This window comes from Eschrichtius robustus, chromosome 8 (genome assembly GCF_028021215.1).
Source record: "Eschrichtius robustus isolate mEscRob2 chromosome 8, mEscRob2.pri, whole genome shotgun sequence".
NCBI classification, from domain to species: domain Eukaryota; kingdom Metazoa; phylum Chordata; class Mammalia; order Artiodactyla; family Eschrichtiidae; genus Eschrichtius; species Eschrichtius robustus.
Genome location: NC_090831.1, coordinates 117692212 through 117716661, shown reverse-complemented (window position 1 = coordinate 117716661; position 24450 = coordinate 117692212). Strand labels below are relative to the sequence as shown.

The window sequence follows — 24450 nt, the reverse complement described above, 5'->3', positions numbered from 1 at the left end:
ACTATGGAGAACAGTATGGAGGTTCCTTAAAAAACTAAAAATAGAATTACCATATGACCCAGCAATCCCACTACTGGGCATATACCCTGAGAAAACCATAATTCAAAAAGACACATGCACCCCAATGTTCATTGCAGCACTATTTACAATAGCCAGGTCATGGAAGCAACCTAAATGCCCATCGACAGACGAATGGATAAAGAAGATGTGGTACATATATACAATGGAATATTACTCAGCCATAAAAAGGAACGAAACTGGGTCATTTGTAGAGACGTGGCTGGATCTAGAGACTGCCATACAGAGTGAAGTAAGTCAGAAAGAGAAAAACAAATACCGTATGTTAACACATATATATGGAATCTAAAAAAAAAAAATGGTTCTGAAGAACCTAGGGGCAGGACAGGAATAAAGACACAGACGTAGAGAATGGACTTGAGGACGTGGGGAGAGGGAATGGTAAGCTGGAATGAAGTGAGAGAGTGGCATGGACTTATAAACACTAGCAAATGTAAAATAGATAGCTAGTGGGAAGCAGCCGCATAGCACAGGGAGATCAGCTTGGTGCTTTGTGACCACCTAGAGGGGTGGGATAGGGAGGGTGGGAGGGAGATGCAAGAGGGAGGAGATATGGGGATATATATATATGTATAGCTGATTCACTTTGTTATAAAGCAGAAACTGACACACCCTTGTAAAGCGATTATACTCCAATAAAGATGTTAAAAAGAAAATGTGTTTTACATTTCAGACACTGAAATTTCTGGAATGCTCAATATTTTATATGAAAATTAACAGGCTTTAAATCAAAATCAGTTTGCTCTATTGAGGATTAATGAAACAATATGTGGAGAACACAATTTTGGAATGAGAAATAAGTGTCTTTTGGGTGTGCTTGAGAATGAAAGCGTGTGCTCATGAATACATGCATGGCCTAGAAAGTGCATTCAGGGTCATGTACAAAAACTCTCAGGCAAAATCCCCATGAACTCCACTATTTTGTTCCCCTTTAAGAAAGTCTTGTGGGGCTTCCCTGGTGGCGCAGAGGTTAAGACTCCACCCGCCAATGCAGTGGACACGGGTTCGAGCCCTGGTCCAGGGAGATCCCACATGCCGCGGAGCAACTCAGCCCACACGCCACAACTACTGAGTCTGTGCTCCAGAGCCCGTGAGCCACAACTACTGAGCCCTCATGCCACAACTACTGAAGCCTCCGTGCCTAGAGCCCATGCTCCACAACAAGAGAAGCCACTGCAATCAGAAGCCAGCGTATCACAACAAAGAGTAGCTCCCGCTCGCTGCAACTAGAGAAAGCCTGCACACAGCAACGAAGACCCAATTCAGCCAAAAAAATAAATAAATAAAATAAAAAGAAAGTCTTGTGACTTTAAGCAAATAAAAAAGCAGTAAACTGGAAAGAAAATCTATTGGAAGAAACCCATCCTATCATTTATAAAATCCTTGATATTTGTAATATGCATTACAACCATAGCTCAAAATACAAAAATCCATATTCCAAAATTACACTGACCTTTGCGTGGCCTCAGCAAACCTAAGAGAAATTTGATTCTACAGATCTTTTAAGTGTTGATAGATAATGGAAACATTAACTACAACCACCATACACACACACACAGACACACACACACACACTCACACTCACTCTCACTCACCCAGGAGACACCTGGTCATTAGAAGAACTGCTAAATTGTCTCATTAATTTTCAGCCAATTACTGTCCAGCTACGTGGTTTGCATCTTGTGCAAACAGACTCCTGGTAGTTATTGTCCCTCATTTCCCCTTGTCTTCTGTGTGCTCAGGATAAAACAGGGAGTATTTTAACAGAAGTATCTGAGTTGGTAGAATCCAGAAAGCTTCCTGGGTGGACTACACTTCTTGAGACCAGCATTCATGCTTTCAATGTTATAAACACTTATTCATGAGTTGGGAATAAGCAAAGAAACAGTTAAAGAAACTAGAGTAATGCTAACACCCAGGAGTCATCAGTGATCTCTTTTGAAACTCCACTCAAGCCTAGATCCTAGGAAAAACTGGGACTGAGATACATAATGTGGTTGCCATGGATCAGCTGGGATGTAAGGGTATCAGTGGAGTTCTATATCAGCTTATTTTGTAGAAATAATGTTCTCAATCCATGGAATGTAGCTGAAGATGTCTGTGAAGACAATAGTATGACCTGTCAGAATACATCCAGTTGCCCAAAACGTTAACTCCTTGTAATTCACCGCCACATGTGGCTGGTGCAGCTGTGGTCACCTGCCAGACAGACTAGAGGGGATCAGAACTTCCCTCCCACCTGGTAATTTTTCAGCACTGGAACAAAAGGAAAAGCCACTATATCTGCCATGCAAAAGGGCCCAGGATATAATACTGTGGAAGCTTCTTTCCACTGTACTAACTACCCCTACCACCCAGTCATCCCTAGACAGAAATTTCAAAATGGTAGCTGGAAGATAGCTTTACACTTCTCAAAAATCCATATCTCTCATCTCTAACATAGGGTGGAGGAGAGAGGGTCATCATTCTTCAGCCCCTTACTCTCTGAGCTCTTAACCTGACTGCAAAATACAGACCCTCGTGAAGGATGAGAGGTAACAGAGACACAAAGACAAAGAGGAAGAGCACAGATTGAGCTTATGGGCAAGTGAGATAAGAAAGGTTACCTGGCATTTATCTCTGCTTATTCCTATGCATCCCATACAGAACATGTCTTCAAGGAACTTTTCACCCAGTAAAGCTTTGCAGATTGAATCAGTGTTCAATTCATTCATAATGCTGTGCAGGTTACTGCCTGGATTTCCTAAGCACAAGAAATAAAGGAGGCTTTCATTCCTATTCGCATTTTCATAAGGTATCTTGCCTCCCTCTCCTTCAGGGCTTCTTTTCAGTTAGAATGGACTGCAGAGGAAGAACTGATGGAACAGACCATGGATTAAACATATCCTCCTGTTCATTTATCATCTTTGAAAGATAATCAGCATCAAGGAGTGGTGCCAACCAAGACACTCCACACATCAAACAAGATCTGAATCCAAGCTCTGCCATCACCAAGTTTATAACCTTGGACAATTAGTTAAATCTCCCTGAGTCCTGGTTTCCTCATTTACAAGATACAAATCCTAAGAAAATTTATCTACATGTTTGATGATGGCTAAATAATATGTATAGGATGCTTAGTGCCTGGGACGTAGTTAGTGCTCAACAAATGGTAGCTGTTATCATTGTTGTAAGTGATAACCATATCGCTGATAGGCAGGTAAAGGAAAAATGTGATTTTTACCAACTTGCAAATTAAGATTCAAAGAAGTTAAAGAATTTGTCAATAACCCTATAATAAATGGCAGAACCAAAACTCAAACATAAATCCCTGAATCCCAGTCCTCTGCAGTGTGTGCCAATGTGATACATACGTGCAACACTTTGATTTAGGATTTGATTCCCAAAGCCCTAAAGGAGATTACCGCTTCTAGTCTAAAGAGCTGATATTGTTGCTCTATTTCTACCTTTACACATGTGCTTAAAAATAAGTTCCAATTCCTTCCCCTAACTCCTCAGAGACCCTGAAGATGTGAATATATCCAAGAACACAGCTAATTCTTCTTTTTGACAGTCACTCACCAACAGACTCTTTATTCTCTACCCAGGTGTAAATCAAGCAATCTGGAAATTCCTTTATCTTGGCACTAGGCAACTGAAAAATGCTGGTGGAGAAGAAGGTGAGGGGTATAGACAACTTTATCAGCATAAGATCATTTTTAGGAGAAGTGACAGTGAAGTTTGGGTGAACGATGATCTTCTCATAAGGCAGAATCTCCCCAATAAATTCTTGAAAACTGTTGGCTCCACTAGTTAAGATGACCTGGAGATCTCTGGAAAATGAAGGAGAGAAAAAATATTGATACTATCACATATCACAAGGCTATTCTTTCTCTCTCTCTCTCTCTCTCACATACACAAACGCACTTTCCTTCATTTACTGGTATCAAGCAAAAAAAAATTAGTAAGGATATAGAAGATTTGAACTACATAATTAAAACTTTTTATATACTGAACATAAATAGAACCTTCTATCCTAAAATTAGAGAGTACACATTCTTTCAGGCACACAAGAAACATTTATAAAAATTGACTCCATACTGGCCCAAAAAGTCTCAATTATTTTCAAAGAATCAGTATCACATAGATCACATTCTCTGACCACAAAACAATTAAATTAGAATTCAAAAGATTTTTTCTTTTTTTTAAATTGAAGTATAGATGATTTACAAAGTTTCAAGTATACAGCAAACTGATTCAGTTTTATGCATATATATATACACACACACATACATATACTCTTTTTCAGATTCTTTTCCATTATAGGTTATTACAAGATATTGAATATATTGATAGTTCCCTGTGCTATACAGTAGGTCCTTGTTGCTTATTTTATATATAGTAGCGTGTATCTGTTAATCCCAAACTCCTAATTTATCCCTCCCCTACTTCTCCCCCTTTGGTAACCATAAGTTTGTTTTCTATGTCTGTGGGTCTATTTCTGTTTTGTATATAAGTTCATTTGTATCTTTTTTTTAGATTCCACATATAAGCAATATCATATATTTGTCTTTCTCTGGCTTACTTCACTTCTGATTATCTCTAGGTCGATCCATGTTGCAGCAAATGGCAGAATTTCACTCTTTTTTATGGCTGAGTAATATTCCATTGTATGTATATGTATGTGTGTGTGTGTGTGTATATAAACACAACTTCTTTATCCACTCATCTGTCAAAGGACACTTAGGTTGCTTCCATGTCTTGGCTATTGTAAATAGTGCTGCTATGAACATTGGGATGCATGTATCTTTTAGCATTAGAGTTTTTCTCTTTTGTTGATATATGCCCAGAAGTGAGATTGCTGGGTCATATGGTAACTCTACTTTTAGTTGTTTTCTTTTAACGTTTACTTACTATTTATTTATTTATTTATTTATTTAGACTGCACCGGGTCTTAGTTGCAGCACGTGGGATCTTCAGTTGTGGCATGCAGACTTCTTAGTTGCGGCATGTGGACTTCTCAGTTGCGGCATGTGGACTCTTAGTTGCGGCATGCATGCGGGATCTAGTTCCCCAACCAGGGATCGAACCTGGGCCCCCTGCGTTGGGAGTGTGGAGTCCTACCCACTGGACCAACAGGGAAGTCCCTCTACTTTTAGTTTTTTAAGGAACCTCCATACTCCTTTCTATAATGGCTGCACCAATTTACATTCCTACCAACCAACAGTGGAGGAGGGTTCCCTTTTCAAAAGATTTTTTTTTTAATTTGGAAAGTTACCCCCTAAAATTTAGAAAATTTACCCTCCAAATTCTAAACTTACAAATGAAAGATTTAATCATGTGGAAATTCCATTTTATTCTTTTTTTATTGAAGTATATTTGATTTATAATATTATATTAGCCCCAGGTGTACAGCATAGTGATTCAGTATTTCTACAGATTATACTCCATTAATAGTCATTACAAGATAATGGCTATAGGAACTTCCCTAGTGGCACAGTGGTTAAGAATCCGCCTGCCAATGCAGGGTACACAGGTTCAATCCCTGGCCCGGGAAGATCCCACATGCTGCGGAGCAACTAAGCCCATGTGCCACAACTACTGAGCCTGCGCTCTAGAGCTTGCGAGCCACAACTACTGAAGTCTGCGTGCCACAACTACTGAAGCCCATGTGCCACAACTACTGAAGCCCGCGCACCTAGAGCCCATGCTCCGCAACAAGAGAAGCCACCGCAATGAGAAGCCTGCGCACCGCAACAAAGAGTAGCTCCCGCTCACCACAACTAGAGAAAGCCCACGCGCAGCAATGAAGACCCAATGCAGCCAAAACTAAAAATTAATTAATTAATTAATTTTTTAAAATACAAAAAAAATTCTTTTTTTTTTTCATTGCATTTGTGTGTTTGTGCAGCAGAATATTGGAGCACATTGCCAAAGGGAACTAGTTTGTGTTTTTTTATGATAAAGTAGCAGTTACCTAGCTCCTGTGGCCATGTAGGTAACTCCTTATTATTATTTATGTTGGGAAAGAAAAAAAATGTTAATTCCAAGACATTCACATCTGACATCCAGGATGGCATATAAGCTGCCCCTCACTTGCCTACTCCACCTGATATGTAGTGGTTGCCCAGAGACCCATGCTGAGAAGAATCTGGGGCTGCATCTAGGCTCAGCCATAATGAGTGCCCTAGAGGCACAGCGATTTTGTCTATCCAGGTGAAAAGCAACAGGTCCTATGTCAGGTACATGAAGAACCTGTCTTAAATGATGTAGATTTATTGTTTACCTCAGTGAAACTCACTGAAAAAACACAAAATCTTTATTTCATATTTTTGGTGTATTTTTTGAAGTTAGTAGCACTAAAAGAAGTACTTTTCCATAAGCTGTCAACCTGCTATTTGAATATGGTAAAGAATGAGAGTGAATGCTAGGGTTGCTAATACAGGAAATATAGAAGTGAAAAAATAGAAATAAAACAAATATTTAACATTTAAGCATAAAAAAACCGATGATGTAGTACTATAGAAAGATTATCTGTTTCCCCAAGTATTTAATAATGTTTTAGATTGCCAACAAAAAATAAAGTATCTGTTCTGTGATTTACTTTTATAAACTGGCAGTTATTGAACAGGCTTTATTTAAAAGTTTTAGATGCTTCAAATACGTGAAATGATGTAAATCCTTACATTTTAAAAAATTTAGGTAATTATGCTATGCACAAATATGTCTGAGTTCATTGTCTATTTTATTTGCCTTTAAGTTCTTCCAGACAAAATAGCCCTGTGGCATTATAATTGCAACATGAATAACCTATATTAAAATTAACCACATAAACACCATTTAAGGTAACAATAATTATAAATTTGCACATACAATTTTTGGATTATTTTTCTTATTAAAAGGTACAATGAAAAATGTAAATATACCTGAATAAAATGTAAACCCAGAAAACTTGTCTTCATCTCATTTAAAGCCAAGACATGACAGAAAAGTTACATTTTCTTCATAGCTTTGAAGCTGTACATGGCTAATTAATAGTCTTATTTTGAACAAGTATATTTTGTGGGCAGGATAAAGGGTCATGAGCATTCATTTCTTTTACTGACAAGTTCCAGTAGAGGCAAATTCTGGCTGTAGGTGTCATTAGGTAAAACAGTGTGTAGAAAGATATAGGAATAGAGGAGATAAATGAGAAAACCCAGAAACAGAATAAAATAAAAAGGTTTGGAGAGTCTACATAGCTTGGTCATGAGGTAGTATTGACGACAGCATTGTTTATTACATCCATGTTGGTTTTTTTTGGGGGGGGCAGGGCAAGATAAGGCTAATTTTATCTATTTATTTTTTTATACAGCAAGTTTTTATTAGTTATCTATTTTATACATATTAGTGTATATATGTCAGTCCCAATCTCCCAGTTCATCCTACCACCACCACCTACACCCCACTTTCCCCTCTTGGTGTCCCACGACTGGGCATATACCCAGAGAAAACCATAACTCAAAAAGACACATGCACCCCAATGTTCATTGCAGCACTATTTACAATAGTCAGGTCATGGAAGCAACCTAAATGCCCATCAACAGACGAATGGATAAAGAAGATGTGGTACATATATACAATGGAATATTACTCAGCCACAAAAAGGAACGAAATTGGGTCACTTGTAGATACGTGGATGGACCTAGAGACTGTCATACAGAGTGAAGTTAAGTCAGAGAGAGAAAAACAAATATCATATATTAACGCATGTATGTGGAACCTAGAAAAATGGTACAGATGAACCGGTTTGCAGGGCAAAACTAAAGACACAGATATAGAGAACAAACATATGGACACCAATGGGGGCAAAGCGGTGGGGGGTGGGCGTGGTGGTGTGATGAATTGGGAGATAGGGATTGACATATATACACTAATATGTATAAAATAGATAACTAATAAGAACCTGCTGTATAAAAAAAATCTTTAAAATTCTTTAAAAAAAAAAAGATAGTGGCTATAATTCCCTATTCTATACAATAGACAACAATTGTATAGAACAATTGATATACAACAATATATCCTTGTTGCTTATCTATTTCAAACACAGTAGTCTGTATCTGTTAATCCCATATGCTTAATTTTCCCCTCTCCCCTTCTGTCTCCCCTCTGGTAACCACTAGTTTGTTTTCTGTATCTGTGAGTCTGTTTCTGTTTTGCATATACATTCATTTGTGTTATTTTTCAGATGCCACATATAAGTGACATCATATAGTATTTGTCTTTCTCTGATTTATTTCACTAAGCATAGTAGTCTCTAGGTCCATCCATGTTGCTGTAAATGGCAGAACTTCATTTTTTTTATGGCTGAGTAATATCCCATTGTATATATGTACCACATCTTCTTTATCCATTCATCTGTTGATGGGCACTTGGGTTGCTTCCATATCTTGGCTATTGTAAATAATGCTGCTATGAACACTGGGGTATGTGTATCTTTTTAAATTAGTGTTTTCATTTTTTTCTGGATATATACCCAGGAGTAGAATTGCTGGATCATATGATAGTTTTATTTTTAGCTTTTTGAGGAACTCCATAATTTTTCCACACTGGCTGCACAAACAGTGTATAAGAGTTCCCTTTTCTCCACATCCTCTCCAACATTTGTTATTTGTACATTTTTTGATGATAGCCATTCTGACCGGTGTGAGGTGATATCTCATTGTGGTTTTGATTTGCATTTCTCTAATACTAATACTGACTATCTTTTCATGTGCCTGTTAGCCAACTATATGTCTTCTTTGGAAAAATGTCTATTCAGGTCTTCTGCCCATTTTTTGATTGGGTTGTTTGTTTTTTCGGTATTGAGTCCTATGAGCTGTTTATAATCATGTGGAAATTTCAAAAATTATTTAGAATTTAAACAATAGTGAAAATGGCCCATATCAAAGATGATGGATAGAAAACCCACAAGAACATATACATAAATTACTAGAAATAGTAAGAGAATATAGCAAAGCAACAAGCTAATAAATCAACTTCTGAATACCAATTGCATTTCCATCCTCACCAATAGACAGAAAATATAATTTTATGCAAGTATGTCAATTAAAATGATAGAAAAATATAAAGCACTTTAGGAATAAACTTAATAAGATATGTACAAGACATGAATGCAGATAATATAAAACTCTTGAAATGCATCAAAGGGAAACATAAATAGAGAGCTATCTCAGATCCATGGCTGGTAACAATCAATATCAGAAAATATCAGTACTTTGCAACTGATATAAAAAGTCAAAGCAATTCCAAATAAATCCCAATAGAGTTTTTCATAGAACTTGACAAGTTGATTTTTTAATTTATGTAAAAGAATTCCTAAGCATTCCTGATGAAGAATAAGATGGTTGGCCAACCATATCACACATCACAAATTATGATAAAGTCATAATTATTAAGGCATTGTGGTCTATAATAAATAAACCAATGGAACAGCAACAAGAGCCCAGAAACTGACCCATATACAGATGGAACTCTGACAGATGACAGAACAGGTGTTGCAGATCAGTGGGGAAAGAAGGGCCATTGACAAATGATATTTGGATATTTAGCTTACTATCTTTAAAAAATGAAATTGGATCCCTACTTCACATCATTCACAAAAATCAATTCTAAATTATATGAAAATTTAAATATGAAAATCAAAGCTTTAAAATCTTTAGAAGTAAATATAAAGGAATATCTTTCTGATCTTGTGGTCATAAAAGATATTTTCGACTTGGCACAATGCTCAATAACCACAAAGACTGATAATTCAAGTTTTAAACTGAATTATCTTGAAGTTAAGAGCTCTTATTCATCAAAATACACCATAAAAAGAAGATCAAGCCACAGAGTGGAAGATATTTGCAACATATATAACTGACAAACAAGTAATATCTAGAGCATTTATAGAAGTCCTATGAAGCAATATTTTTAAAATTTAACACACAAAATTTTTAAGACATAAAAGAGTTTTTCCCAAAAGAAACATTATTGTCAGAAGGAGAAGGAAGAGGAGGATGGGGGTGGAGGATGTTAATCACCACTACTAGTAAAGGTAACAAAATTAAAATGATAATAAGATATTTGACACTTAATCAGCAAAAAAATTAAAAAGCTTGACAATACCCAGTGTTGGAAGAACTCAGAAATTGCTGGAGGGTGTGTAAAAGTGAACATTTGCATGCTCTATGACCCAGCAATTCCACTCCTAATTATATGCTCTAGTTATATACCAAGAGGTGTACTTACAGATATAAACTGATATGTGAAGTGAATATACCAATACACACACACACACACATATATATACATACAGAATATGCATCACAGATATATATACAAGAATACTTTCTAAGGTACGTGGTACAAGTACATTTACAGTAACACTGTTCAAAATAGCAGAAAACTAGAAATAACTCAAATGTCTGTCAAGAAAACAATGAACCAGTGTGAATTCACACTGAAGTATAATACAGCAATGAAAAATAAAATACCGTCACATCTAACAGTTTTGGATGAATCTTAAAAACATTAAGAACAATTTGCAGGTCTATTTTATATGTATGTAAGATATTATTTTATAACGTAAAACTTTTTTCTTTCCTGACACATTAAACATAAGAACGTGTAGTTAAGTTTTATCCAAGTAGCTGAGCTCCCCTTCACCGTCAAATCGTTAGGATTTCCTGACCAGCACAAGTTTTTTAGAATTTCCACAAGGAGTGTTGAGCCCCAGCCTTGAAGCCTTAACAGAGTAGATTGATCCCCATCACTTACAGTAAGAAGCAGTGTGCTGCCGTTATCACCCACTGAGGACCAATCAGAGTCCCCATATAGGACTGGTAACTGGATTTCAGGTATAATAAATAGAAAAGATGACATAGGTCTTCAGTGTCTTCAATAACAAATGAAATAACACCTGAAACACAGAGAGAGGAGAATCAGGGATACAACCCAGCTGATTAAAGGAAACTTGGCGTGGTTATGGAGATTTCAAGACACCAGTGTCTGATAATATCAATATTTACCACATTAATCACTTAGCCTACCCATGTGGTACTAGAGTTCCATACTGTACAAACACTGTACTAAGCACTTTAGGTACTCTTAAAATGTTTTTTAATTTTCACAGGAAAAAAAAAAAAAAAAACCCTGCGGTGGATACATTTTATATTATTTTACAGAGTAAGAGCTTAACATTAGGAGACTTACTTAAAGCCGTACAACTAGTGAATGATGGTTGGTTCAAGGATTCCGACTTCAGTCTATTTGATCCTAAATCCCATGTATGTACTTCTCCTCTACATGACCTCCCTGCTTCCCCTCACCCTGTCTGCAGCTTTCCAGAATAGCTTAGCTCATTTCCAATCTCCCAAAGGCTCAAGGCTTCTTGGTTCTATCCATAGTCACAGCAATGCAGCCTTTCCTACAGCTCCCTGACTTTTCCTACTAGTGAATTGCAGGGATGCTCTGAGACTAGTCATCATGACTCCAACAGCAATAAGTTCATTAATTAAATAAAAAATAAAAACTTTAATTCTGGCATGAAAACATAGGGAGAGATACTTTGTACTGATGGGCACTTAAATATAAAATAGTACTTATTCTCTGGAAATAGGTACCTGGATTCAAATTCTAGCTCTATCTTTACTAGTAGCATGAACTTGAACAAATTATGTAGACCTCTATATCTTAATTTCCTTATTTGTACACTGAAATCATAAATGAACTTCTCTCCTAAGGTGATTGTGAAGATTAAATGTGTTAATATATGTTAAGCAGTTTGGAGGAACGTTTGGCATATGTGTTCAACAAATGTTATTTCTTACTAAGGCAGTTTCAAGAACATTTTTATGTTGATAAAGTGCAAAATAATGCTCAGAAAAAAGACATAGACAAAGCCTCTCCATGACCCACCAAATAACTAAACATCAGATATTGACTGATACCTCCCTTCTTTGCATTACTGCTGTGTCTTTACCAGTGATAGCTCTAGCCCTAATATAATCCTTCTACCTCCTAAATAAAACTTTTGAGGTACCCAATTAGGGTTGGGGGGCCCCAATTAGGGTTAGGATGTTCCCTCTTCTCAACTGCAACTAATTCTGAACTGACCCCATTTCTCTAACTCCATCTTCAGAATTATCCAGTACAAGCTCAAACCCTGTAAGACACCCCTTCCAACTCCCCCTTAACTGGGACACTTCTGAGGTTCTCTGGAGTGTGTTCTCCCTGCTGCATAAAGCAAAATAAATCTCACTTTAAAAAAATTACTGGTTAGTGGGTTCAACAAGTTACATCAAATCTTGTTTTCTCCAGTTTAGGAAAGGAGAGAGGAAAATATAAAACTATTAATATTTTAAAAATCTATGTTCTAATTGGGGCTTCTCTTGCTATGTCAATTTATATTTCTGGGTCTATTGGTTTTTCATCTATACACATTACATAGTAAAGGAACAATGACTTGTACAATATTCCCAGCATTTAGCACAATGTCTAGCACATAGTAGAAACTCAATACATATATATTATACAAATGAATTAATGAGAGATTAGAACTCGCTTTGTGTGCAGGGGTCCACTGGAAGGCTATGAAATTAATGCAATGGTTTTATGGATTCATATGTGAAGCAAGCATCATCAGAAGACTAAAAGTTAATATTATGTATACATATGCATGTACTTTTTTTCCAAATCTATATATGCATGCATTTATTTTTTAAATTTACTGAATACTTATATGTACCAGGAAATATTGATATATTGGATGTTAAATATAAAGGGGTATCCAAGACAAAAGCAGACTTTGTCTTCATGAAATGAGGGAGGTAGACAATAAGCAAATTGTGATGAGACAATAAAAAAATCAAATTGTGATGAGACAGTAACAGTGTTTTATGAGAAATAATAATAAAGGCAGTAAATGAAAAACCTAATTTACTTTGGTTGGCAAAGAAGTACTTGCTGGGAAAGTGACAGTTAATCTGAGACATAAAAGATGAGAAAAAACAGCCATGGGAAGGTTAGGGTAAAGAGTTTCCCAAGAGAGGAAATGCATGTGCAAAGGCTCAAAAATGGGGAAGAACTAGGAGTGCTCAGGAATCTGAAAAGAACCAGTAAGACTGAAGCCTAGAGAGCAAGGAAAATATTGGCCTAAGGTGAGTCTGGAGAGGAGGCAGGGACCTCATCAAGCAGGGCTTCAAAGCCATAGTCAGGAATTTGTATTTTATTCTAAGTGTAATAGAAAACTTTGAAGAATTTGATGTATGGGAGTAATATGATCCTATTATATTTTTAAAACATCACTTGCTTCCAATTAGACACAGGGTTAAAAAAGGCAAGAGTAGAAACAGGTTTATTGAAGTAGACCTAGCAAAAAGTGATGTGGCTTGTGTTAATGTGGCAGCAATGAAGATGGAGGTCAGATAAGTAGATGGATATGAGACCTATTTCAAAAGTAGAGTGGACAGGAAATCCAGTTAAATAGTATTTTGATAATAAAATACAAATTGCTTTAGCATGCATAGTTAATTCACCTTTTTGTTATTATATAAGTTTTTAATAACATCATAAAAAGACTCAAAATATTTTAAGACTAAAAGGGGTTCTCATGCTCAAAAAGGTTGAGAACCACTGGCATAGGTAGTGTTCTCATTCCTTCTTACTCTAAGCTCTTCCAGTACATAAATCTAAGTCTTATTTAACTCCCATAATCTATCCCTGATTCCAGACCATCTCTCACTAGCTTCTAAGTCTGCACTACCACTAGATCCAACTTATCTCTAGCAACAAGATATCCAGGGTCCCTTGAAGCCACTGGGACTTCCAAGGAAAGGTGAAGAACAGATCTTCTCCTAATTAAGACTGAGTTATGTACCTGGCTGAGCCCCCCAACTAAATATTGGTCATATACTCTAAATGTGTCCAGGTTTTTTTCCACCAAAGCCCTGATGCCCTGTGACCCAAGGTACTGTGTCACTCTTAACAGAGCTTTATAAAGTCACTGATTCTAAGAACTCATTAGAAACTTATACATTGACTCTTTTTTCCCCTCCATTTCTTATCAGACCCTGCCTGTTTTTACTTCCCTCTCTACCCAAGTTAGATTCCTTTATTTATCATTTCAACTATGCTCTTATTCTTTGGAACTCCCTTGTCCTAACACCCTTGAGCCATACTTCAACTGGCCAAATCTTAACTCCATTTTAATGCAACTATATGCCTTCACTGTATCTGTAGCTTTAACTTTCTTAATTTCTCACAGAACACATTAACTACACCCTCCTCTTAGAAACAGACTCCCCTGACTTGTGTAAAATCACATTTTTATTCCCTCCTGACTCTTAAGGTGCTTCACTGGTCTCTCATCTTCTACCCTCCAAAACATGAAAGCTCAACTTCCAGTTGATCCAAGATGGAGTAGCCCCATTCCTCCCAGCTCCTCCCTTTTACAACTAAAAGAACCCTGCACAACAAGCACAACAAACAAACGTAGACTCAGAGTTGAAAAGAAGGAAGTGTACAGCCTAGAAAACTGGGGACTTAAGGAACAACATGGCAGTAACTTCCCTGCGTTTACCTTTTATTTATATCTCCAAAGATCCAGGACAGGGCACAGGAGCAGCCCACAACCCAGAACCTCCAAGAGACAAAGACAAAAAACAAACAAACAACAACAAAAAAAAAACCCCAGAAATGACCTCCAAGTAAAAACCTGCTCCTAGTTACCGAAAGGGAAAAGGGTGGTCTAACAGGACGTCTTCTGCACAATACCCACCCTACTCTAACCAAACAACAAAGGAAAAAAATGCCCACACACCATGGCTTCACCAGGGCTGAGCAGGCAGCTCTTCTATCCCCAATCCCAGTGGAAGCAGGCTTCCTGTTAGACCATCTTTTTCCCTTTCCTGTAACTAGGAGGAGCACGTTTTTTACTAAAGGCTCTAATGGATAAAGGAGGCAGCATGCAATCACAGAAGGGGAAGTATAAGCAGAGAATTGGAAATCTCAAGAAAGAACCAAAAAGAAATGTTAAAAATAAAAAACACTAACAGAAATACGCCTTTGATAGGTTTATTAGTAGACTGGACATGGCTGAGGAAAGAATCTTTGAGCTTCCACATGTATCAATAGAAACTTCCAAAGCTGAAAAAAGAGAACAAAGACTGAAAAAGACAGAACAGAACATCTCAAAACTGTGAGACAACTATAAAATGTGTAACATATGCATAACGAGAATACCGGAAGGAAAAGAGAGAAGGGAACAGAGGAATATTTGAAATAATAATAACTGAGAATTTCCTCCAAATTAATGACATATCAAATCACAGATCTAGGAAGCTCAGAGAACACCAAGCAGGTTAAGTACCAAGAAACTACACTTAGGCATATCACTTTCAAACTACAGAAAATCAAAGATAAAGAAACAATCCTGAAAGAACCCAGAGGGAAAAAACACCTTACCTATGGAGGAAGAAAAAAAAAAAAAAGAATTACATCCAACTTCTCCTCAGAAGTCATGCAAACAAGAAGAAAGTGGAGAAAAGTATTTGAAGTATTGAGAGAAAATAAACACCAACCTAGAATTCTGTACCCTGTGAAATTATCCTTCAAAAGTGAAGGAGAGGGCTTCCCTGGTGGCGCAGTGGTTGAGAATCTGCCTGCCGATGCAGGGGACACGGGTTCGAGCCCTGGTTTGGGAAGATCCCACATGCCATGGAGCAACTAGGCCCGTGAGCCACAACTACTGAGCCTGCGCGTCTGGAGCCTGTGCTCCGCAACAAGAGAGTCCACGATAGTGAGAGGCCCACGCACCACGATGAAGAGTGGCCCCCACTTGCCGCAACTAGAGAAAGCCCTCGCACAGAAACAAAGACCCAACACAGCCAAAAATAAATAAATAAATAAATAATAATAAAATTTTTTTAAAAAAGTGAAGGAGACATACTTTGTCGACAAACAAAAATTAAGGGAATTTGTTGCCAGTAGACCTACCTTGCAAGAAATGTTAAAATAAAATCTTTAAGAGAAGGAAAATAATATACAACACAAACTCAGATCCACATAAAGAAAGGAAGAGCATTAAGGAAGAAATAAGCAAAGGTAAAAAACTTTTTTCTTATTTTTCATAGTAATTAATATCTATTATATCATAATAGATAACAGCTTGCTTAAAATAATAGTAGCAACTATGTATTCAATTATGTATGCTTACATATATACATATATATGTTAAATGACAGCAATGATATAAGGGACAGGAGGGAGGAACTAGGATTACTTTGTAATTATAAGGTACTCCACACTACCTGTGAACTGGCATAATGTTATCTGAAAGTGGACTAGGATTCGTTGCAAATGTATATTGCAAGCTCTAGGGCAACCATATAAAAACAGGAAAGTATAAAGAAGAGAAGTATAACTGATATGCTAAGAAAGGAGAGAAACTGGAATCATACAAAATGCTCAGTTAAAACCACGAAAGGCAGAAAAAGAGTGGAAGACAAAAACAAACATTCTTATTATTGTTAATAAGAAACAGTAACAAATATGGTAGATATTAATCCAACTATATCAATAATCACTTTTGAATGTCAATGGTCTAAATGCACCAATTAAAAGATGGAGATTGTCAGAGTGGATTAAAATATAAGACTCAACTATATGTTGTCTACAAGAAACCCACTTTAAATATAAAGATGCATATAGATTAAAATTAAATGGATGGATAAAGATATATCATACTAAGACTAATCAAAAGAAAGCAGGAATAGCTATACTGATTTGAGACAGAGCAGACTTCAAAGCAAGGAAAGTTATCAGAGATAAAGAGGGGCATTATATTATGATAAAGGTGTCAATTATCCAAGAAGACATAACCACCTTCAATGTGCATGTGCCCAATGAGAGAGCCTCAAATTATATGAGGTAAAAACTGATAGAACTGAAAGGAGAAATAGTTGAATCCACTATCATAGCTGGAGACTTCAACATCCCTCTATCAGAAATGGACGGTTCCTCATCAACAGACAAACGGATAAAGAAGATGTGGTACATATATACAATGGAACATTACTCAGCCATAAAAAGGAACAAAATTGGGTCATTTGAGGAGACATGGATAGACCTCAAGACTGTCATACAGAGTGAAGTAAGTCAGAAAGAAAAAAACAAATGTCGTATATTAACGCATACATGTGGAATCTAGAAAAATGGTATAGATGAACCAGTTTGCAAGGCAGAAATAGAGACACAGCCGTAGAGAACAAACATATGGACACCAAGGCGGGGGGTGTGGGTGGGATGAATTGGGAGGTTGGGATTGACATATATACACTGATATGTATAAAATAGATAACTAATGAGAACATGCTGTATAGCACAGGGAACTCCACTTCACTGTACAGTAGAAACTAACATAACATTGTAAAACAACTATACCCCAAATAAAAAAAAAAAGAAAGAAATGGATGGTTCCTGAAGGCAGAAAATTAGTCAGGACATAGTTGAACTGAACAGCACCTTCAATCAACTGGATACAGTAAAAAAAATTACAGAATACTTTACGCAAAAACAGCAGAATATATATTTTTTTCAAGCTCACATGAAAAATTCATCAAGATAGACCACATTCTGTGTCATACAAGACACATAATAAACTTAAAAGAACAGGAAACATACAGTGTCTGCTCTCAGGCCACACTACAATTAAATTAGAAATCAATAATGGAAAGATAGCTAGAAAATCCCAAAATACATGGAGATTAAACAACATACTTAAAAATAACACATGGGTCAAAGAAATCTCAAAAGGAATTTTAAAATATTTTAACTAAATTAAAATTAAAACACAATTTACCAAATTTGTGGATGCAGCAAAAACAGTGCTTAGAAGGAAATTTTTAGCATTGGATGTATATATTAGAAAAGAAAAAAAAGATCTAAAGTCAATAATATGTTTCCACCTTAGGAAACTAGAAAAAGTAGAGCAAATTAAATCCAAAATAAGCAGAAGAAAAGATATTACAATATTATAATAATTAGAGCAGAAATCAAAGTAAATGAAAATAAGAAATAGAGAAAATCAACAAAACACAAAACTGGTCCTTTGAAAAGATCAGAAAAATCAATAAGCCTTAGCCAATATAACCAAGAATAAAAGAAAGAGGACACAAATTACTAATATTAGAAGTGAAAGAGGAGATATCACTACAGACCCCATGGACAGTAAAAGGACCATAAAGGAATACTATAAACAACTCTATGCTTGCAAACATGAAAACCTAGATGAATTCTGTGAAAAACATAATCTGCCAAAACTCAAACAAGACGAAATAGACAATCTAAATACGCTTATATCTATTAGAGACATTGATTAAACAATAACCTTTCAAAACAGAAAACACTGGGCCCAGATGAGCTCACTCATGAATTCTACCAAACATTTAAGTAAGAAATTATACCAATTCTCTGCAACCTCTTTCAGAAGATAGAAGCAGAGGGAATATTTCCTAAATCATTCTATTAGGCCAGCATTATCCAAAGTCATTACAAGAAAACTACAAAAAAAATCCCTCATGATCATAGGTGCAAAAATCCTCAACAAAACATTAGCAAATCAAATCCAACAATGTATAAAAAACATTATACATACACTAAGACCAAGTGGGATTTCTGCTAGGTATGCAAGACTGGTTCAACATTGGAAAATCAATTAGAAGCTTCTTCCCTATGTTTTCCTCTAGGAATCTCATGGTTTAAGTATTTAATTCATTCTGAGTTAATTTTTGTGAGTGGTGTAAGATAGCGTTTCCATTTCATTTTTTTGCATGTGGTTATCCAGTTTTCCCAATACCATTTGTTGAAGAAACTATCCTTTCTTCATTGAGTGTCCTTGGCTCTCTTGTCAAGTGTCAACTGACTGTACATACAGGGGGTTATTTCCAGGCTCTCTATTCTGTTTCATTGTTCTATGTTTCTATTTTTATACCAATACCACAATGTTTTAATTACTATAGCTTTGCAGTATAGTTTGAAATCAGGAAGTGTGATGCTTCTGGCTTTGTTCTCAGGATTGCTTTGGCTATTTGAGGCCTTTTGTGATTCCATACAAATTTTAGGATTTCTTTTCTATTTCTGTAAAAAAAAGTCACTGGAATTTTGATAGGGATTGCATTAAATCTATAGATGGCTTTGGGTAGTATGGAAATTTTAACAATATTAATTCTTCCAAGCCATGAACATGGGATATCTCAATTTATGTCTCCTTTAATTTCTTTCTTCAAAGTCTTATAGTTTTCATTGTACAGATCTTTCACTTCCTTGGTTAAATTTATTCCTAAGTATTTTATTGTTTTTGATGCTATTGTAAATGGGAGACCATAAAACTCCTTGAAGGAAACATAGAGAGGAAACTCCTTGACATGGGTCTTGGCAACTTTTTTGACATGACACTAACAGCACAAGCAACAAAAGCAAAAATCAACAAGTGAGGCTACATCAAACTAAAACGCTTCTGTACAGCAAAAGAAACAATCAACAAAATGAAATTGTAACCTACAGAATGGGAGAAAATATTTGCAGACTATATAAAGAGATAAAGGGTTAATATTCAAAACATATAGAGGACTCATACAACTCAAAAACAACAACAACAACAACAAAAACAATTTAAAAATGAGCAGAGGAATTAAATAGACTTTTTTTTCCAAAGAAGACGTCTAAATGGCCAACAGGTACATGAAAAGATACTCAATATCACTAATCATTGGTAAATGCAAATCAAAACCACAATGAGATATCATCTCACACCTGTTAGAATGTCTGTCATCAAGAAGATACAAAAATCCTTAACAAATATTAGAAAATCAAATCCAATTGCAAAGGAAGAAATATAATTGTCCCTTCCTGTAGGCGACATGATTGTCTACATAGAAAATCCCAAGGAATCTACAAAAAACTCCTAGAATACATGAGTTCAGCAAGGTCAGGAAATACAAAATCAACACATAAAAATCAGTCGCACTTCTATATACTAACAATGAACATGTGAAACCTAAAACTAAAAATGCAATATGATTTACAATCACTCCAAAGAAAATTAAATAATTAGGCATATAGTTAACAAAGTATGTACAGAATCTTTATGCTGAAAAATTTTAAATGTTGAAGAAAGAAATCAAAGAACTAAATAAAAGGAATAACATGCTGTGTTCATGGACTGGAAAACTAAACATAGTAAAGGTAGCAATTGCCCCCAGACTGATAGATAGGTTTAATGAAATTCCTATCAAAATTCCAGCAAGGTCTATTAATTATGGAGAGAAGCTTATTGAAAATTTATCAGACATTCAGATGAGGTTTTAAGCCCATAATAAATGTTTTAGGACTTCCCTGGTGGCACAGCAGTGCAGGAATCCACCTGCCAATGCAAGGGACACAGGTTCGAGCCCTGGTCCAGGAAGATCCCACATGCAGCAGAGCAACTAAGCCCGTGCGCCACATTACTGAGCCTGAGCTCTAGAGCCCATGAGCCACAGCTACTGAGCCCGCGTGCCACAACTACTGAAGCCCGCATGCCTAGAGCCCGTGCTCTGCAACAAGAGAAGCCACCGCAATGAGAAGCCCACACACCACAACGAAGAGTAGCCCCCACTCACCACTAGAGAAAGCCCGTGCACAGCAACAAAGACCCAACGCAGCCAAAAATAAAAATTTAATTTAAAAAAAAGTTTAGTTAGGTTCTACAAATGACTGAGCCTGTACAGAAAATGACTAGTATATCACCTATTTCCCAAACTTCCCTGTTCCTAATCCATCAGCTCTCCCTCTCCAACAAAGCTCCACAGCCTCACCTCCTAGTAGAGCCCCAATCAAGCATGAGATACCTTCCGTCACTCGCCAGTTATCATCAGCAAGGTTAATAGGATACACTTCATGTTGATGCCTGAATCTTGTCCTGAGGATAAGGTTGTAGTGGAAACTAACAGGCACAAAGCAGGGATAGAACGTATATCCTGCTTGGGGATTCTGAACAGCAGGAGAAAGTGCAGGTGAGAGAACTGGGGATGAGGATTCTACAAGTCTGTCATTTAGAGGCTTCTCCTTCCTGTACTGATCCTTGGTGTAAAAAAGGATTCATCAGTTACACCTGCCCACTCTCTCTGTCAATAGGCACAGAAATCCTCTCAGTCTAATTGATACCTGTCCTATGGGAAGATGAGTTTCAGGGATCTGAGCTTTATCCACCTTATCTAGGGAAGTAGGAGCCAAGTGAACTTTCTGTGGAGTTAAAATTCATCCCAAGTTCTTTCTCCAGCCTCTCAGTTCTTTTCACCAGTTCCTTCCCCACAATGTGTAACTAGCACCCCTCCCTCTACATGTCCCATTGACCCTCTCCTTTCTGGGCTACTCTGATGAAGCAGAGCTATGTCTCCACTCCTCTTTGTGACACTGACTCCCCTCCCTTTTATGCATGTCACACTCAGCCCACCCCTCCTTAGAACTGCTTCACTTGTACAGGTCATATCTCACAACCACAGACACGATTTGAATAAAAGTTCCCAATCAACACCAGTACTAGTGGCTCCTGTCAGATCTCTAAATCTGTTCTTCCTACACTGTCCTCTTGGACAGGATACTCTCATTCACTTGCTCTCTCCTTTCTCTGTGGCTGCCTTTTTCAAATTGATTTTTTTGGCGGCAAATATAACAAGAATATTACTTAAATAGAAAATCTGTTAGATGGCAGAATGAGACAATAATAGATTTAGAGTCCCTATAAACATGAGATATTCTGTGGAAAGAGGCCATGGACAGATATGTCTCCATATATACATGGAATCTATAATAACACTAACAGATAAAGAACTTAATGACAAAAAACTTACAGACATGAGGAAACACTGAATAGCATACACATACATACACACCCACAGGATTCTGAAGATATTTTTACAAAGAGAAGCTTTATGAAAATGTCCGTATCAGATATTAATATCCTAAAACAAAAAGGGAAAAATATAAATGGGATTGGCAAACTAAAACATTCAAAGGCTAAAGTATTATACAAGGTTATTTGTATTGAAACAAGAAAGCCCACACTTGAAAGTAGTTTTGTAGGCCTGGAAATAAGTGTGTGGGGTTGGCAGGTGGGAGGGGGTGGCAAAGAGGGGATGAGAAGGGAGGGAGACAAAGACAAGACGAGACGAGATGAGACAAGACGAGATGAGACGAGACGAGATGAGATGAGATGAGATGAGATGAGATGAGATGAGATGAGATGAGATGAGATGAGATGAGGATCAAGGCAGCTCCCTAAACCATGCTAGGGGTTCATTCTACACGTAGTAGCAAACTACTGAAGAGCTTTAAGAAGGAGACTAACATGCTCTCATCTACATCTTAGAAACAAAATCTGAGTAAAAGAATGGCAAGTTGAGCAACAGTAGAGAGGCACATGCATTAGTTCAAGTGAGACAAGATTATGGCCTGGATTGGGGTGACAGCAGTGAGAATGGAAATATATGGATGGCTTCAAGAGATTTTGGGAAGTAGGATTGACTTTGGGATTGAGTGGTCAGAAAAAGAGAAAATTTTTTAAAGTGGAAGGTAGAATTGTCTTCTAAAATAAGGAAAACAAGCAGAAGAATGAATTTGAAAGGCTGGAGGAATAAGGAGTTTAATTTTGACATGCTAAATTTCAGGAGCTGAGAGGAGACACAAACAATGGTTTCCAGGAGGCAATTGTATATGTGGGACCAGAGCTCTGGGCTAGAGATACCAATGTGAAGCTCATCAACAGGTAGCGGTCCCCAGTGCCAACTCCGCCAGAAAATCTGCTTTTCTGCTCTTAGTCCTCACATCCCCAAACAAGCCTCAAACTCCCTTCCTGATCCAGAATCTTTCCAAAAGAGCTAGGAAAACAACCTGAAAGTAAAGTATACCTCTTTCCCAAAATGTTATCTGTTTTAACTAATCCCACCCCCACCACAGAAAACCTTCCATAACTCCATCCTGTCTAGGAACCTCAAATATATTTCATAAACCAGCCCTACTCCCAATGTAGCCCTGTGTTCACTGTGAGGTTCAAGAAAGTATGTGTCATGTTAATTTCTCATTCCACACTTCAGGGAATTTGTGTGAGGGACTGTATAGCTTTCCCAGATCCATGAATGCTGGTTAATGAGCTGAAGCCGGGAGGATGTGGTTGAAAAGTGGTGGGTATCCAGTAGTAAGATGTAGATTGTACTTCTAGTCTTTCCAGTCATGTGTGATTTGAGAAAATCATTTAAATTCTCTGTGTCGGGTCTGTCACCTACAGGTCAGGAAAAAAGAAAAAATGATACCAGCCCCACCCCTGTCTCGTCTTTCCAGGGTTGCTGTGACACTGGAATGAGATTATGAGTTTAGGAAACTTTCAGGGGCTAGAATGATACAAAGCATAATTAATTTTACATCTCAGACTAACCTGATATAAAATCACCACTAACACTGTCTGTAAAGAACTTAGCTCAGTGCCTGGGATGCAGTAAGTGCTCAATGAATGTTAACTATTAGCATCCCTGCTCTTTGTGTTCCCAACTAGCCAGGGATGATGGTGGCACTCTGTTATTGGCTGAGAAATCTTTTCATTAGGTAAAAAACACTTGGAGGTACTGCCTTCTGAATTGTCACCAACCATTCAGTAGATCCTAGATCTAATGTAATCTAGAATGTAAGTCATTCTCCAACTGTCAAAATAACCGCTCAATGAATGCTTTCCATTTCCACATTTCCATAGCTCAAAGCTGCTGATCACAACAACCAGACCAAGCTGGTGATGACGGCTGAGTGATGAAACAGTGACCACAGGGAAAGATGAACTTAGTGTAATAAAGATGGGAGGGGCTGAAGGAAAGTATAAGTAACTGTTAGGGAGTTCACAGCAAACCTGAGCACACTGTCTTCCTGAACTAAGGTGGAGAGTCCTGTCCCCACAGCCCTGGCCTGAAAAACTCCATGGGGAGATAAGTCCTAAGCCTGGAGCTCCCTTTCCCACCGACAGTTTAACCACTTTTAGGCAGATGGGCTTTTAGGGACAGCAAATAGAGGGACCTGGATCCAGAAGTCCAGGAACTAGGCTTCCTTGTCCTTCCCTAAGAGACCCCAATAGAGGCATAGTCCCCCACCCTCCCTGCAGCAGAAGGGCCTCCATCTGCCTATCTGGAGCCCTCTTCCTCCTTCCTGTTTATGCCCAGAGCTGCTTTTCAATCCCACTGCGTGCCCCCATGCCTAACCATACCCACTGATTCTCCTAGGTGTTCCTGAGGAAAATACTGAGCTGACAGCTCCATATTCTGCTGGTCATCCGCACCTCACAAGGAAAGATTT

The 24450-nt window shown here is 37.4% G+C and overlaps 1 protein-coding gene across 1 annotated transcript; it reads right to left on the bottom strand.

The window, feature by feature from the left end:
• Positions 1 to 2126: 2126 nt before the first annotated feature.
• Positions 2127 to 24413, bottom strand: LOC137768346 (serine protease 58-like). Its single transcript, XM_068549827.1, is given in 7 exon segments — positions 2127 to 2228; positions 2230 to 2277; positions 2685 to 2821; positions 3640 to 3890; positions 10858 to 10999; positions 20981 to 21061; positions 24362 to 24413. Coding segments are annotated over 7 exon segments (813 nt in total).
• Between the last annotated feature and the right edge of the window lie 37 nt (positions 24414 to 24450).